At 42.3% G+C, this 17,095-nt stretch overlaps 1 protein-coding gene across 1 annotated transcript in view; it reads right to left on the bottom strand.

The window, feature by feature from the left end:
- Window positions 1-4,837, bottom strand: part of ME3 (malic enzyme 3) — a 117,234-nt gene extending 112,397 nt beyond the window's left edge. Inside the window, exon 1 of the mRNA XM_030957426.1 lies at window positions 4,644-4,837. Coding sequence (XP_030813286.1) covers window positions 4,644-4,814 — 171 coding nt within the window. The 5' untranslated portion in view covers window positions 4,815-4,837. The remainder of the gene's footprint in view (window positions 1-4,643) is intronic.
- Window positions 4,838-17,095: the final 12,258 nt, after the last annotated feature.

The raw sequence follows: 17,095 nt of genomic DNA, 5'->3' as shown, positions 1-17,095 counted from the left end.
AATTTCTACTCTAGAGTATTTAGAACCTGATTTGACAAACCTCATCTCTCAGCTATAGTTTTACTTGGGTCTAAAGTTGCAGGGTTTGGCTATGCAAGTGTCTTGTTTGATATCCCTAGAAACTCAATAGCACCATCAGGTCAGTTCATGAGCATCCTGTCTCCCGCAGCAACCACAAGCCTTAAGAGCAAATAATGCAGGTTAATAGGATACTCTTCCATGGCACTCTCCCATCTTTTCATTATTTTCAGTTTGGGGACTTTCTAAGCCAGATGTTTTTTTAAAGTGTTTAGGAACCCCAGGTGGATTTTTTCCCCCTAAATTAACTTGTCCAGTCTAAAATTTGCCCCCCAAACCTTGCTCAAATAGTTTTGGGCTCCTGGAAAAATATGAGGGGAACTTCTAAACTCTGCCCACCTCATACTCTTCCTTTGCAAAACACGAACAGATGGCAAGTTAACAAACACTGGAATGCACACACAAAGCCCCATGCATCACTCAGTTGTTATGTATCTATCAGACCTAAAGCTAGCCAACTGAAAACTCCAGCTGCAAGAGCAACTCCAGTTGTAAGAACTCAATCCTGTGGATTTAGAGAGATTCACTACTTTGAAAACAGAATTCTGCCTTGGTCTGATCTTGCCAACTAATTTTAGACCCACTGCTCTTGTGCCCAGTACTATTTTTTTTTAAATAAAATAATTTTACAAATCCACCTAATTTTAGCTCTGTTTCACCACAGCTGCCAAGTGCAGCCGTGTGCAAGATCACACGATTTGTTTCTCAGTTGCAGTGGCAAATTACTGACACTATTCAAAGAACCCTCGGTTAGCTCAATTCCAATCCCTGCAAAGCTGAAGGACAAACAACCTTTCTGCATTTTAATCATGTATACAGCAGTATATTCAAAAATGCTGCAGAAGCCTACAGCAGTTCTTTAAGGTTTGATTCTTACAGATCCAGACTAGTAATTTTGTTTTGTTAGGTTTTTTTTGTTTGTTTGTTTTTTGTAATTCATCGTGACATTCCATGAAAAAAAAATGGAGAACATGCATGCACATCAGAGGAGAGTATAATCCAGATGTACTCAGAGACCACAAAGTCAGATCCCTGTGCTGCACTTGCAGGAAAGTTTAATGGATTATCTTAACCCTTCAAGTAGGACAATATCCTGCCACTCTGAAAACAAACTGTGACCTCCAGTGCTGCATCTGTTTGTGATGGCAGATCTCCAAGCAGGCATGATTTATCTCAAAATTAGAACTTCCAGAAAAATGCCAGAAGTGTCATCAACCTTCCAGTCAGATGTCATGAACAAAGTTACAAACAATTTTGGACACAACAAGATTTTTGAGTCCCTGCAGGTGTGTGGTCAAACTGGGAATTGTCCAGTTCAGTCTTTGTTTGTTCAAATACAGAAAAGGCATATGAATTTGACAGAGTCCCTGGAAAAACTGGGAATCATAAAAGGCACATGTGAGATGAATAGAACTGCACAAATCTCAAGAACTGACAGCAGTGTCAGAGAGAACACGACATGGACTTGACCACACCAAACACATGGCAGGTTTGATAAACAAGGTAGTGGGAAAGGGAAGCCCCATCTTTCCTCTCAGGGTCTGAGCAATGAATCAGCTTTTCACAAGGCTGAGGCCCCACGGTAAAACAGACTTATTTCTCAGCAACTGCAGTTTTCATTGGATCACCACAGAACACTCTCACCAGTGCTCTGTGGTTATCTGACATTGTTAACATGTCTAGGTTTTCCAATTTTACGGTATTCCAGGTCTGGAAAACAACTTCTTTATGAGGCACTTCATAAAAACATGTGGCAAGTTCTTCTTCACCCTTTTGTTATTTCTGAGACTCCTCAGACAAATAACAGCAACTGCTATTGCTTTTTAAAGCTGCAAGTACCTCTCACAAGAATGCTGATGTTTCCCAAGTCCTGTCCTTGGATTAAACATGCACTGTCACACTTCACAACACAAGGAAGAACAGTACTTGAATACAGTAGTAAAAAATGTAGTACATGGTAAACAAAGACCAAAGGGAAGAAACAACTGCAAATTTATTAAATTCATAACTAGTTTTTGGTTTATTTTTCTTCTTCTTCTCAGGCAGCTTTGGAAACCAGGGGAACTTCTCAGAGGACAGCCTGCTATCACTTTACTAATATTTAGGATATTACAGAGGACCTGCCAGCAGCAGATTTTGAGTCTGCTTCTTCTTCAAAGCACCTTCAACCTAGTAAGCAAGCAAAGACTTGGATCAATAACCACAGACTGTAAATCTGTCCGCAATTCTGCTGAAGGGACAGTGTTCTTCATTGAATAAATACCACACACTTGACAGCTTCAGACTGACAGCTTAAACTTCATCCAAAAGCTTTAAAACACACACGGTATTGAATAAAGCAGCAAAACGCTGCATAATGTCTCACTTATGAACATTTTTTTCTGAGGTTCTTGGAGAGATGTAAGGACTATTCCCTGCAGAGCTGCTTGCAGTCAGTTGAAAACTTAGATTAAAGTGAGATGAGATCCACTGCAGAAAAACAGCAATAACCTCATGCCTGCTTTTAGTTACCAAAGGGGCAAAGAGCAATTGCAATGTGAGGAGAGTACAACAGCTGAAAACCTACCTAAATTAGGGATCCCTAATTCTGATTTACACTGCTGCAGCACAGCAGACCAAAGGGCCACCAATCCCACGCTGACAACACATGAACTTCATGAAAAACACCATTTCAGCTGAACACGGGTAACTCTTCAGAGGCTACAATGAACTGCTAAGAGCCACAGAGAAATAGAAGCCTGTTTAGAAAAGTCTGGAAAGAGGTCTTGAGTGTTTAGTAATGATGGGTTACCTAGGTGCATACACAGGCAGTCCTTATCTCTTACCACAGATGTAAGCCATCTCTGTGTTGACTTGGATGCTCTGCAGATGATTTATCTCCGTGACTGAGAAACGTAACAAACAGCAAACACACAGGCTGGAGAGCAGCTGGGAGACTTCTCATGGCCAATTAAACACGGCACACCACAGTACATTTTTCCTCTAACAGGAACAGTTGTCTACCCTTCTCTCCACATGGCCAAAAATTCAATTTAAATATCAAAAAAAATACTTTATTTCACCGGGAGGAGGGAAAACACTCAAGAAATGCCTCAGTTCTGAAAATTATAAAACACGACATTAAAAATTATCTACTCTTGCATCAGCCAGATTCAACTGTTTGTGTGTTAATATTGCATTACATAGAGGAAAGATCAAAGTATTAATTTTTCAGTTCAAATCCATACATGCAAGAAAACAAGAAACATTAGCTATGTCACTCTATGTAACTATCATGAAGCACCCATCAAAACCTCTTAATGCCGACAAATTACCGTTATTTATGACCTAGTTGGCAGTCCCTTCCTCTTCAGCCTTACACACAGGCACTATATAATGATTCAAACCAGACTGCCTACAAAGTTGTTGCATATTGAGTAATATCCAGTGTCATCACATGCCTTGGTCCTTTGGGATTCATCTCTGTGGATGCTGAAATGGTACCAGAAGAGACGTAGCTCAATGTACAGCATCCTACACAAAGCAAAAGTGGTCATCCAAAGGGTCTCCAGTCTGGAAGACAACATAGGAGGCTCATGGACTGGATTACTGTGTACCAAGCACAGGACAAATAGTCACAGCCCAATCAGTCAAACAATCAATCAATTTCAATACCATGTTTAATACCTGCTCATTTTAGGTAAATAATGCACTTGTAGTTATTTCTAGTACTATTAACACAAGAAAGTAGAACCCAGCATTGTTGAGTCTGACATATTTGATCCCAATATTGGCACCCAGATTATTTTTTTCCCTTCAAATTATGAAAAGCTGTGCAAAGCTAAGGTATGGGGTCTCACTTCACATGCTTTGTAGACTTTGCTAGAAACATTCTCCAAAAGCATTTTTTAAAAATTCTTCTCATTATAACTGTATTGCTAATGTTTCCACAGTATTGAGGATAAACACATCTTCAGCCTGGCGAGATGTTGCTTTGGTAGTGGAGCACACACAGCTATGGAAACGCTATGAAAGGAAGAGTGAAAACAAGAACAGCCACACATGCTTGTTTCATCATGTAGGTGTAAACGACCCGGTTCACAGCTACATGAGTAAAACAATATACATATGTATGTATATATAAAAATATATAAAAATAACCCAGATTTTGGTATTGGACTTTAAAGAGAAGTTGTATTTGTATTTTCTCCATCCCAATTTTTTTTGCTTTCAGGCAAACAGCTTCAGTTCCCAGGCAAGGGCACTTCTGGCTCTGTCGGTGCCGCTGCGGCAGCAGGACAGCGGTCAGAGGGGAGGCAGGTGCCCGACTCCCCAGGAGGCCGCAGCACCGAGCCAGCAGCCGGGCACCCATCACACATCCCGGGCTCCGTTCAGGTCAACCCACGGCCGCTCCCCCTCCGCAGCATTTCACCCTTTGGGACCGATCCCGCTCCGTGGGGACGGTCACGGGTGACGCTGCCAGCCCCAGCAGCCGGGACACCTGCGCTCCGGGCCTTCCCCACGTCCGCCGCCCTCCCCGAGGTCCGGCCGCGCCCGCCCAGCATCACCCCCGCCCAGGCACGCACCTTGTTGAGGTGGGGGTTCCTGGTGATGTCGTAGCCTCGTTTCTTGATGGTCGGGGCGCGGCCGGGGCCGGCCGGGCCGGTGCACCCTGCCTGGCTGCTGCGGGCCCGGCTGAGGGCCCCCACCATCGGCAGCAGGCGGCGGGCGCAGACCCCGCCGCACACCGGCACCATCGCCGCCGCTCCTGCCGCGGGGAGCCCGGCGCGGCTGGGCGGGCGCGGCCCGGCCCGGCCCGGCCCAGGCGTGCCCTGCCCAGGTGAGCCCGGCGCGGCGCACCCGCCGAAGCGAAAGGAAACCCGGGAAGGAGATCCCACCGCAACCCCGCGGCGGCCGCCCCCTCCTCCGTTACCTGTTAAGGCTCAGCCGGCGGCGGCGGGGGAGGGGGAGCCGGGCCGGGCCCGCCCCCGCCGGGGACCGCGGCACGCCCGGCCCGGGAGGCGGCCGTGGGAGCGGGGCTGCCCGGCCGCGGTGTTGCGGTGCTCGCCCCTCTGTGCCCGCACTGCCCCCGAGAGCCGCCATAAAGGGCGTTCGGTGGGGGCTGCAGCGCCTGGGGACCCTGGACGAGGACATGGGACCTTGGCGGGACACGGAGCAGGGCAGCGGAGCGAAGCCGCTCGGAGGAGTTGTTATTGCTGAAGGAGCATCTTCAAAGAACTTTTCAGTCCAGGAGTGTGAACGGCCGTGGTTGGTTAGGCCTTTCAAGCCGCATATAGTCCCTAAATTCCCTCTGTGTAATTTATATACACCATATATTGTACATATAATGTATTTACTATGGATGTAGTTATCTAATGTATATAACCTGTATTTATTTAAGTTGTAATTATATATTTGCTGAAGAAGGCAGGTCCCTGCACCCCTCGAGTTTTGGGTTTTTTTTAATAAATGAGCTCTTTTATCCTTGAAAATGGTGAAAACATTGTCACCACCACCACTACCATCACCACAACCACTTCTATGGAAAAACCAGTGCTCTGATTACCTTCCAAAACAGTGGAAGTTTCATGTTCAATTTCATCTTAAGATCAACACTGCTTCTGTACCTGCATCCCTCTCATGAAGTTCATACCTGCTTTGCTAGAGGGACACTCTCCAGCCTATCTTTCTATTATTGTTGCTCTCTGCATGTGTATTTTTTAATATGCTTTTAATATATTTGTGGATAAATGATACAGTCCATGCAGAAAAGAGTAGATTGCAGAGCAAAAGACGACTAGATGGATATGGTTGTTTTTCCTTGCCTTGCCTCTAGGCACTCAATAGTGTAGACTGTTGCAGTTTGATTCCACAACCTTATGATTTCTCCCAAAAGAGCACTTGGCTTCATGCATTGTTCTAGGTGTGATCAGGATATTTACACCCCTGCTGTAGGCAATGGTTATATTCAAACCTCATACTTGAGGACTGTGGCAACTTCCTAACTACTAGGGTGGGGAAAAAGACTCCTGGAAGTAGGGTTGTCTGTCTGGTCTTTGGGTCTTTCCCTAAAAAATTGCTCACAAATGGAGACACACTCCTGGGGAGACCCAGACAGTGGAGAAAAGGAGTATGTGCATCACTGAGGCCAGAATATGATCAGGGAGTTTGTTAGTGCATAGAAGGCACAAGAAGAAATATACCACTATTCTTACTTTGTGTAGCTATTAACTGGAAAAAATCTAGAGATTTTGACCGCCTCAGGAGCAATTTGCATAAAAGCCAAGTCAATATCATGCCAACTTGCCAAAACTTTCTTCCTTCCACCAGCCAGTTGGTACACCAGCCACCATGTCAGACCTCTGAGATCTTCGTGGACTCCTCTGGACCTGCTCCAGCAAGTCCACATCCTTCTTGTGTTGGGGGTCCAGAACTGGATGCAGCACTCTGGGTGGGGTCTCATGAGAGTGAAATAAAAGGGAAGAATCCCTTCCCTGACCTGCCAGGCACACTGCTTCTGATGCAGCCCAGGAATGTAGACAGGGGGGAAATCGTCTGCCTCGGGCTGCACAACAGGTCAAATGGCAAAGGTGGGAATTCCTACACAGCCCTTCTACAATGGATTGGCAAAAAGTGAGAACTGGGGAGTAAGGGAAGTGCTGTATCTGTAGTGTCTCATTTCTAAATGGGCTGCAGAAATGGTTGCATATGACTGCTGAGGTTATTGGACAGGGCTATTTTTAACACATGCACAGGATTATAAACATTTTTGGCTCATGCACACACTGCCACAAGAAGCTATATACACATATGCATGCTTTTGACTTTATTGTTACTGTGTGGACTATTTCACATACTTTAATTCTAAAATTCTAAAATTCTAGCTTATGTGCTTTTCAGAGCAGGGATGTATTATAAATTTATAGGTGTAAAATTAATTTTTTCTCTGCAGCCACAAATTGTCTCCCTGCTTTTGTGCAGCCACTGAATAGCGCCTTGCAGGGGCCATCTCATCTTTTATCTCCTATTGGCTGACAGTAGCCATCAAACTGACTTTTTCATCTTAGTGAGAAATAAATTACAAATGCTGGGCCTCTGAAATTTACCTGGCACTGCAAAATAAAGCCTGAATCTGATTTAGATTCATTATCTCCAAGCTGCAGAGTGCTTGCTGTCAGATGCACATGAATGTACTTCATCTAATGTGCAAACCTCTCTTGAATGCAAATTGAATAAAAGAGATGGTCACATTCTTGATTAAAAAACTAGAAAGAACATTACAAAAAAAGCTATAAAAGCAATGAAATGCACACTTATATTAATCATTGAGGTCTTAGGATTTTTTAAAGCTATTTTTCAGCAGCAAGAAGGAAACAATTGTTTGTGGAGCGGGATTCCATATACACTTGGGGATTTGAGAGTTGCTGCAGAATGCAATTGAAATTACAAAGCATGTTACAAGACCCAATTTATTCCTCCAGTAATTTAAGAAACCTCTTTGTGCCGTGGCCTTGCATTTAATAGTTTGGCATCTAAGAGAATGCCAATGAAATACTCTTCAAGCTTACCAGAGAATGAATCTCTGACATATAAAGCAGAATTGTGTAGTGTCTGTTCTTCTATGGCATTATCTTTCCTCTCATGAAATGAATTGAGCTGCAGTTATAAACTTTCATTGTAGTGATTTTCAAATCAGATACCTTGAGAATTCCTGGCATTGTGCAGCCATGTGTCCCCTGGTTTATTAAGATTTTGCAGACTATATACTATTCAGACTGTTAATTGAAATTCATTGTGACATGAGAAGCCTAACACAACTGGAGTAATGAGTTTTGGTTGGGACCCCTCTGTACAACAAATAGTGGCTAGAAAAACTGTAAGTGCTGTAGAAGAGTCTGGAGCCAACTGGTTCACAGATAGACTCACAGAGTCATGTAGATTTGAAAAGACCTAAAATCATCAGGTTCCAGCTTTAACCTAACACTGCCAAGTCCACCACTAAACCATGTCCCTACACACTACATCCATATGACTTCAAATACCTTCAGGGATGGTGAGTGAACCACTTCCCTGGGCAGCCTATTCCAGTGCTTGATCACCTTTCAGTGGAGAAATTTTTCCTAGTTTCTAATCTGAACTTCCCCTGGTGCAACTTGAGGCCATTTTCCAGCTCCCTCAGCCACTTCTCATCAGACTTGTGCTCCAGACCCTTGCCCAGCTCTGTTGCCCTTCTCCAGCCATGCCTCAGCCCCTCAATGTATTTTTGGTAGTGAGGGGCCCAAAACTGAACACAGGATTTGAGGTGCGGCCTCACCAGTGCCAAGTTCAGGGGGACAATCACTGCCCTGATCCTGCTGGGATTTGAAGACACCACAAGGATCATTGTGCCAACCTTCCCCATGTGCAAGAAATTATCTACTTGATGTTTAATCCACAAAGATTCACAAAACTCTGTTTTGGATGCAGCAGCCACAGAACCCTTCTGTTCTCCTCTAGTGAACACAAGACCCAGTGTTACAGACAGAATGCCACAGATGCTGCCATAAATTTGCAGACCCTTGCAATGGGAGAACAAGCCTCTCTGGTCTCAAAAATCCTTATTACTGCAGCCTATCCCATGCAGGGAAGTTCAAAGGTTTTTAAACATATAGTTAGGGTTAATGCCACTGTGCTAACTCCATATTTTCTCATACACATGATGGAGGGACATGCAGAGGATTCTTGTTCATGGTCACATTGTCAGACAGTGATGGATCTGGGAACAGGATCCATACATCCTGGCTGTCAGTCCCTTCCTTACTCTGTCTTCTATCACTAGGCTGCCTTTGTCACAGTTTACTTCCTTGCTCTCATGGTGTTATTCTTCTGCAGTGAGAGACTTCACTGTCTTATCCAGACAAAAAACCTCTGCAGTGATGCCTTAATCAGACTCCTGGACCTCTTTCTTGACTTTGGCTAATTTTAAGTGATAATGATGATGGTTTAGACTTGCATCTCTTCAAATTAATAATGAGGATGGAATAAACATATTTCAGACAATAAATTCTCTCTTCCTCTCCAATACAAATGCTGTCTTTTGGTTGTTCTTATGCTGTTTTACTCCCATCTTACTATATATGTCCTAAGCAGTGCAGTAACCCTATAGAGCACATGCATCATCCTCAGTGCCCAAAGTTTGAAGAGGACAGAACAGCGGAGACAATGCTGTTAAATGTCTCAATCAATTTATAGTGATATATAAGCATTTAATGTTGATTTATTTTAAAAATATATTTTAATATACATAGGCCACTAATATTTTACCAGTCCTCTCTGGCTGTAAAGCAACAAAATATTTATCTTCATACCATAGTTTGGTCAGAGGAGCTTTAACTTTTTAAATTTTTTTATTAGTTTCAGACTAATATAAGGGAAATATTTTTTTATAATGAAGGTGGTGAAACACAGGAACAGATTGCTGAGAAAGGTGGTGGATGCCCCATGTCTGTAAACATTCAAGGTCTGTTTGGATGTGGCTCTGAGCAGCCTGACCTAGTTGAAGATGTTCCTGATCACTGCAGGGCTGTTGCTACTAGGTGGCTTTTAAAGGATCCTTCCAATTCAAACTGTTCTATCGTTTTATAATTTTATTTATTTCAGGTCATGTTCTGACAGTCCTAAGTGTTCTAGGGCAGTATGAGTCTATATGATGAAAGGACAAAGCTGTGTAAGAAGCTTTTAATCAGAGAGGATAGTTTTACTTCATAAGTGTATCCACTGGCATCTTTCACAATGGGATTTTTAAATGTTTTAATTGTATGTGTAAAAAAGCAAGGTTTAAAAATAGCTATTTTTGAACATTGCAAAATGAGAAAATAATACCAGGCTGTGCATAAGTGAACATTCTGAAAATGGCTTCAGAGTCAGGTAAACCTGGATATAATTTTCAAAAAATACTGAGAAGAAATCTGCATGCCTACATGCAAAGCATTTCTTCACTCATCTTCTACAACCTTCATTTTTTTTATGTCATTCCTAGAAGACAAGGCTTACTAATGTTAGGTGGAGCACTCTCTAAGTGCTATATTTATATGATGCTCTTTATACTCATCCCTATCCAAAGGGTATCTTCCTCACCAGGCAAGTCTCCAATAAGAACTGTAGTAAGAGTAAGGACTAGAAGAATTCATCTGTTGAAGATTTCTCAGGGTCTTAGAGAAACTGGGGCTGGTGTGGTACAAGACCCCCTTAGAAATCTGCTTTAACTTGGCTGGCCTCTGTATAATCGTACTAGCTCTGCCATTAACAATCAGGAGCCATCAAGTGAAACTGCAACCACGGCCTCCTGGTGAAATCATCTCATTAGCGCTGTATCCAAAAGCGTGCCTCCTTTAAACTCCTTGGGAGAGGGAAAACACTGGCACAAAATTTCTGAGTGATAATCAGTTCACAGAGGGCAGCAGCCTCTCACTGACCTTGCTGTGCATCCAGTTATGCATGACAGAGCTCTTCAGTGCTCTATTGATGAAATACAGGGCTGATAAGCAAAGTAAACAGCTGACAGTGAGAAGTAGCTTGAAGGGTCAGTTACAGAACAGGTACAGATGTACTCAGCTGCCAGCACACTCTCCTACCTGGAGCAGAGCTCTCAAGTCTTGCTGCCATTTAAAAAATATATGTAAGGTCAGTTTTGCAGAGTCCTGTGCAATCATAAAATAATATTTAAAGAAAGTGACAGGCTTCAAATCATGTGGCATAAAAACATGTTATTTACATAAGTAAAGCAGAAATGCTTGCTGGTTTTCTCAATTAAGTACTCTTCCTTGGCAATATGAAGGTTTTCAAAATTTCTACCTGTTCATCAAGCCTTCAGTTAATTCTCAAACCTCCAAAATAATATTCCAAAAAGCCTTTGGGTCTGATTTCTGGAGACTCTGAGTCTCTTATGCATCTTAAAATGAATGAGGGCTAACATTTTTTAAGTCAATGGGCCTATATTTTTGACAGATATAAATCAGCATAGCTTTTTTTGATATTTCTCTTATTTGCACACTAGCAGAAGCTTAGCAGCCTTGTATCACTGAACTTATCTCTTCATTCCATACAAACCATGTTTCTCCTGAGTGCTTGTACCTATTCATTGCAGAGACAGGAAAACCAGAAAGTAGAAAATGAACACTTTAATAAAAGTACAGGAAAACTTGCACTGCTAAAAGTAAATTATATTAGATGGTTCATAGAGAAAAATCTCTCAGATACTCTGCTGAGAAGATTTGACAATTCGGGTAATACACTTTATTTCATGGAACTTGCATGCATATAGAAAGGAATTTTAATCAGTGTCTTCATTTTTAAATCAAATCTGCTGCCCATCATTAACAATAGAGGCCTGCCAAGCTCCAGCTGCAGCCCAGCTTTGCACTGAGGCTGCTGGGAACTGGGCAGACGTGCTTCTGCTGACTCTGCTCTGAGAAATCAACTTCTGGCAAAGGAGGTGGACAGCAGCTGGCTCTGCTGATGTTGTAAACTTCTGCAGCCCAAGTTGCCAGCTCTGCGTGTCAGAGAGGGGTGTTGTTGCTTTTGGTTTTGTTGGGTTTTTTGCCTTTTTTTTTTTTTTTTTTGAAGAGGCGGGAGAAGACAGCAATTATAACATTGAACCAGGCAGCAATGAGTTTGGGTTGTTTTTTTTTTGCAAATAAACATTCTTTTGATCACAGTGGGGAATTGTGACATTGCAAAGGGGATGAATTAATTAGTAGGCAAAATTACTTGTAGCTGGAATATGCAAATGCTGCCAGCATATCCATACAGGCTATTGGATCCATGCAGAAGTCTAGGAGGTTTCCAAAAGCTTTTTAACCCATGGAAAATGCCACATGTGAAAGTTAATGCTTTCCAATTGCCATTTAATACAAGGCAAAACATAGATCATTGCAATGGTGAACATCATTCATGTCGTAATGAATCTTTAATGGTGAACTAATTTCTGTTGCTTCTAAATTAAGAGGGAAGGATATAGCAAGCCACAGGCCCATCCCTAGGGAGCTCAGACTAACTCTACTAACACCTATTGGCATGTGCAATGCTGATGAATAAGCTCATTCTCTAGAGCTGAGTGGAGACAATCCATCACTGATACAGAGAAATCTGCAAGCAGCAAAGAATGAGCAAGCCATTTATTAGTGAGGAGAAACTTCCCAGGAATCACAGAAGTCAATTTGATAACAAAATAATTTCATGTCCAACACTCGTATCACAATCAACATAAAACTGTTTCCCAACAACACTACAGACAGCAATGGAAAGAATCTCAGGGGAGAAAGGTAGAGACATTCCAAGTTCAAAGTGCACACACAAATTATAGATAATCTCTAAAATCTGTGGAGCTGCTAAAACCCAAACATTTCCACAGGATACATCACACACCTAGCAGCAGTGTGTGAGTGGACAGGCTATGCAGCAGTGCATCAGTGCATATTTCACTGAAATGGAGCTGTGAATGTCAACATGGACAACTCCTAAGAACCCTCTCTTTTTCCACTACAGCAGAATATGTAAGAGTTCAGTGCAGGGAGCAGCTGAGGGTTAGTGGGACAGATTCTCAAAACTGAACCACCAGAATAATAAAGAGGAAACAGATACCATCTTTTTATCACAAGACAAACTATCACTTGCACAAGTGTCAAATTGCCAATGCAGTGTAATAAAAAATTGTATAACACAAAAAAAAGAACAAAGAACCTTTGAAGCCCAAAATTATACAAAATGCTCCTAAAACATTAGATGTTGCTTAACTGCTGAAAACAGGAGGGATAGTCTAAGATAGGTGAGCAGAGTCTAATCTTGAGCAAGCAGAGAAAGATATCACCAGAGGCCACTTTCTCCCATTCTAAGATCAGCACCCCAGAGGCTGTGAATCACCAGCTGGGAAGTGCCTGACTCCTCTCATCCTAAAGAATGGAGATGTATCTTCAAGCTGCTGTCTAATATTTAAACATGCAAAACAAACTAGGATTAACCCTTAGAATACACCTGTAATGAGTCCAGCTTGTACGCCTTGTTCAGCACAGTTTATAAACTGTTTATAAAAAGTTTATAAACAATTCTTTTTCTCTCACTGAAGCTGGCTGCCTCTGTTACTGTGTATTCACATCCATATTCCCTGACAAAAGCTATTTTCCTGCAGTGAGAGAAGGGTCTCTACTGACAGCTAACTCCCGCTTAGGTGCTGTAGCAGCGACATCTTGATAACTGAAGGATTAAATCTGAAAAAGGAGGTCTACGTGTGTGTTGGAAGGAGGGAGGAAGAGAAGATGAAAAACAGAAGCAAAATTGCTTTGGAGTACTAAATGTGCTGGAGCCTCTGGTATGACAGTCTGTGTACCAACAGCCATAAGTAAAGTGCAGACATATCCTTGCAGCCTGCCAGGCTTCTCCCCCGTCCCAGTACAGGCAGATACAAGAGACCTTCCCCTTCCCACTCACATTCCCTAAAACCTGGATGCTCATTGACACTTGGCTGTATTTCAGAGCCTGTGTGAGTCACTGAGCAAGAGTTGATTGCTCATTGCTGAGCAATAGCTCAGGAATTAGGAGCTCTGGGGTTCGTGTGTCGGTGGTCGCTGTGTATGTGATGTTAAATAGGACAGGTTTGCCTGGGAATCCTCTGAGTCATCCCTCTTTTCCTTTTATTTATTTATTTTTCAACAGGGTTCAGGGACAGGGTGTTCCTGCTTTCTGGGCTATTTTGTTACCCAAGGGTGAGCGAGAAGACAAACTGTGCAAGAAAATGGATTTTATTCATTGTGGGAAAGTCAGTGTATACGGGGGAAAAAAATGTGTTCCACATTCTCTCCACATGATGAATTTAAGATTCATGTGGAGATAAACCAAAAATACCCATGACACAGCTTTGGTTTTTGCATTTCATTTCCACAGGAGATTCCCAGAGTTGTTTGTTTGAAATAAACAACATAAAAGGAGACCCTCTGCCCACTCTGATGTGAAGCAATTAATGGCTGGATCAGCATTTCCACTCTTAATTCTGCTTTTCATATGGTTTGTTTTAAAAATTTGCTCCAGTCATGAACTTACCATGTAATAATACTTGCATTTAGAAAAGTCTTTCATCTGAACAGCACAAAGTGCTTTGAAAATGTTAGTCAATTAGTATTCACACTAGCATGAGAAATAAAAGGTTTTTTCCCCAAAAGAAACTGAGGCATTTGGGGTGAGACACCCTGATGACATTTTGTATGGTGATATGACAGAGTATAAAAAACCCAGATTTCTGTTCATTAATTCTGATAATCATTTGAATCCATCACTCTTTTGATGTTCTACTTAAAAACAATCTTTTTCACTTTCAGGCTGAGAAGAAATTTTAAACAGTTACTTCACTAAATTTTTTCTACATGGCTAGATGTAGGTTTAGGATATGAGGTACATAATATACATAATAGATTGTAGAAAATATCTTGTATCTATAATCCTCATGAATGATTGTAAGACTTCATTGATGAAGCAGAGGAAGTTCTCACACCTACCTTTGATCTGCAGTCACCTTATGGGTGTTGAGCATCAAATATTAACAGAACACTACATCTGCACTGCAGCAGAGCCTGCAACTGATAATGCAGATGGGAAGAGGAACTGTAAATTATACTTACCTGGGGCAGAATTTGCCCTTGGTCTCATGATCACTGAGAGCCTGCATGGGGTTAAGTATAGGTAATTTAGGCAACTAATTTACACTCTAAATTTCCTAAACTGAGTATAACAGTTCTTGACCATTACAGGCTGGGTGTCCATTTAGGCACTGTAAGCTTCCAAAGACACTTCCCTCTTTTCATTGACCATGCAGACCATGTCGATTCTGAGGTTCTGACTTTTAAAATATTACTTCTTAGCTGGATACAATTCAGGGTACCACTTGGTTGCTTCCATTAGGCAGACTGGATGCACATCTCCTTATGATGTTCTGCAAAAATTGCAGTGGGATTTACAATGCCTAAGTCTCTCCTACTTATTTCAGCACTCACTGCAGCATTTAGGACTTGCCTAAGGCTCTCTCAGCTCAGTTTTTGGAGCTGGTCTTCTCCGTGAGAATATGTAACTTCACAACACAGTACAGCCAAACTACATGTGAAAATCTTATTTTTACAGCACAATAAGCAATGCTAAAAGTATAATTTTTTTTCTTGCTCATTTTCTTGCTTAGGCAGAACAGCTGCTAAGATGTTCCGCACTGTGGCAGACAAGATTACCCAACCATACCCTGCATGGTGTGACACCCAGCCTAAGCCTGTGGGTGCTCTGTGTATTATGGGAATGATCTATAAAGAAATGAGTCAGAAATTACCCTTGTCCTTTAAAACCTTGCTCCCTGACTTATGGGAGATTGCAGAAAGTGGTTGTATCATGCAATCAGGAGGAACAGAGGAAAGAAAAGAAATTTGATAGGGTCCGACAGGGTTACAGAGCTCTATTGAATGCCAAAACAAGTAGTTTCAAGTTGTGTAGTTACAAAAGAGTGAAGTATATGAAGGAGGCATAAAATTGATGAAAGGCAGATGAGATGCCTCTCCTGACCACCTGCCCACCTGCAAGCTGGAACAGCTTGGCACAAAACTAGTGGCAGGTGTAGGAAAAGCTGGCAGACAAACTGGAGGAACTGGAGCTCGAGCTGGGCTATTGAGTACCTAGTAATTCCCCGAGTCACAGATTTCACAAAATTAATGTGGACAGTGGCACTCTGATATGCTACTTGGCTTGTGACATTCAGTTTGATCTTGGTATCCTATTTTGGAACAAGACAATGCCATTACCTTAGCTGAGAAACAAGAGCCCTGGAAAGAAAACTGTAGTGAGCTGAGGGAGGATGTAAGTCCTCCTTAGTCCTGTTAACTCTCTTTCTCTTTCTGAACATGTTTTTTCCACCAATTACAACAATTGATCAAATTTCAGTAGTCAAGGACCACCATATCTGCTCCTCTGATGGTCCAATCTGCACTGCAGAGATTAATTATGCATGTTTTACACTTAATTGCATAACTAAGAACAAAAACTATCAGTATATCAGTAAGTTTCCATCCAAACAAATAAACTTTGTTTTAACCATGACATACGAGGTTGTCAGGGACCTCAAGGATCAGCTGGTCCAACCTGTTCAAATCCCCTGAAGACTGTAATACCAAAGTCTGCATATAAACTGGTTCCCTGACCTTTACCAGGAGAAAATGTATTTCAGCTTTAACTCTGGAGAGGCAACAGCGAGGAACTTGTGCGACTGCTAATAAGCTATGCAGCACACGAGGTTCTGGGAGGATTGCAGAGTCATGCATTACCCTAATGACTCCTCTTAAGAGGCAGTGACAGTCCTGCTCCACAGTGTATTGATCATCAGAGCAGCTGCCAAACAAAACAGCAGTGACACATCAAACTTACATTGAACTTGGCTCTATTTCTCACAGTATCTTGTTCCAGGGTTTGTAACTGAACAACTTGAGGCACAAAATGGTCCTGTTTGCATTAACTGTGTATTCCTTCTGGGGAGCTCTCTGTAACTGTGGTGTCAAAATGCTTCCCATCTTCTGACACGTAGTTCTTGCTCCAGTCTCCTGTGATTCCCATTTCTCAGAAGACGACCAGCACCATAACTGAACAGGGTCTTTTTTAGGATCACATGGGAAGCGTGCATCAAAACAGGGGAGTTTCACCTGTCCATCATAGTGGCCTAAGAGCAAAGTCATCTTTCAGTAAGTTCTCAGGTACAATCCTTTTTTCTGCCAAACTGTTACAATGCTGAGTGCCATAGTGCCTTCTGATTGCAAGTGCAGTAAATGCAAATAGAAATAATTCTTGTGGCACTAAACAAGGAACTGGGGAAGCTGCATGCAGTAACAAGAGGTAACTCTAAACTGGTGTATTGCACTGAGCATGGTGGCAGCAAAGGGACTGATGTAGGGATTGTAAAGACAAGGTACATCCCTGCTGCAGACAGGGCTTCGACTTTTGTTTTGTGTGGAAGCTTGTTATGTTGCAGCTTCACTTCTTTTTT

Source organism: Camarhynchus parvulus, chromosome 1 (assembly GCF_901933205.1).
Source record: "Camarhynchus parvulus chromosome 1, STF_HiC, whole genome shotgun sequence".
Classification (NCBI taxonomy): Eukaryota; Metazoa; Chordata; class Aves; order Passeriformes; family Thraupidae; genus Camarhynchus; species Camarhynchus parvulus.
This window is presented reverse-complemented; position numbering and strand designations above follow the sequence as displayed.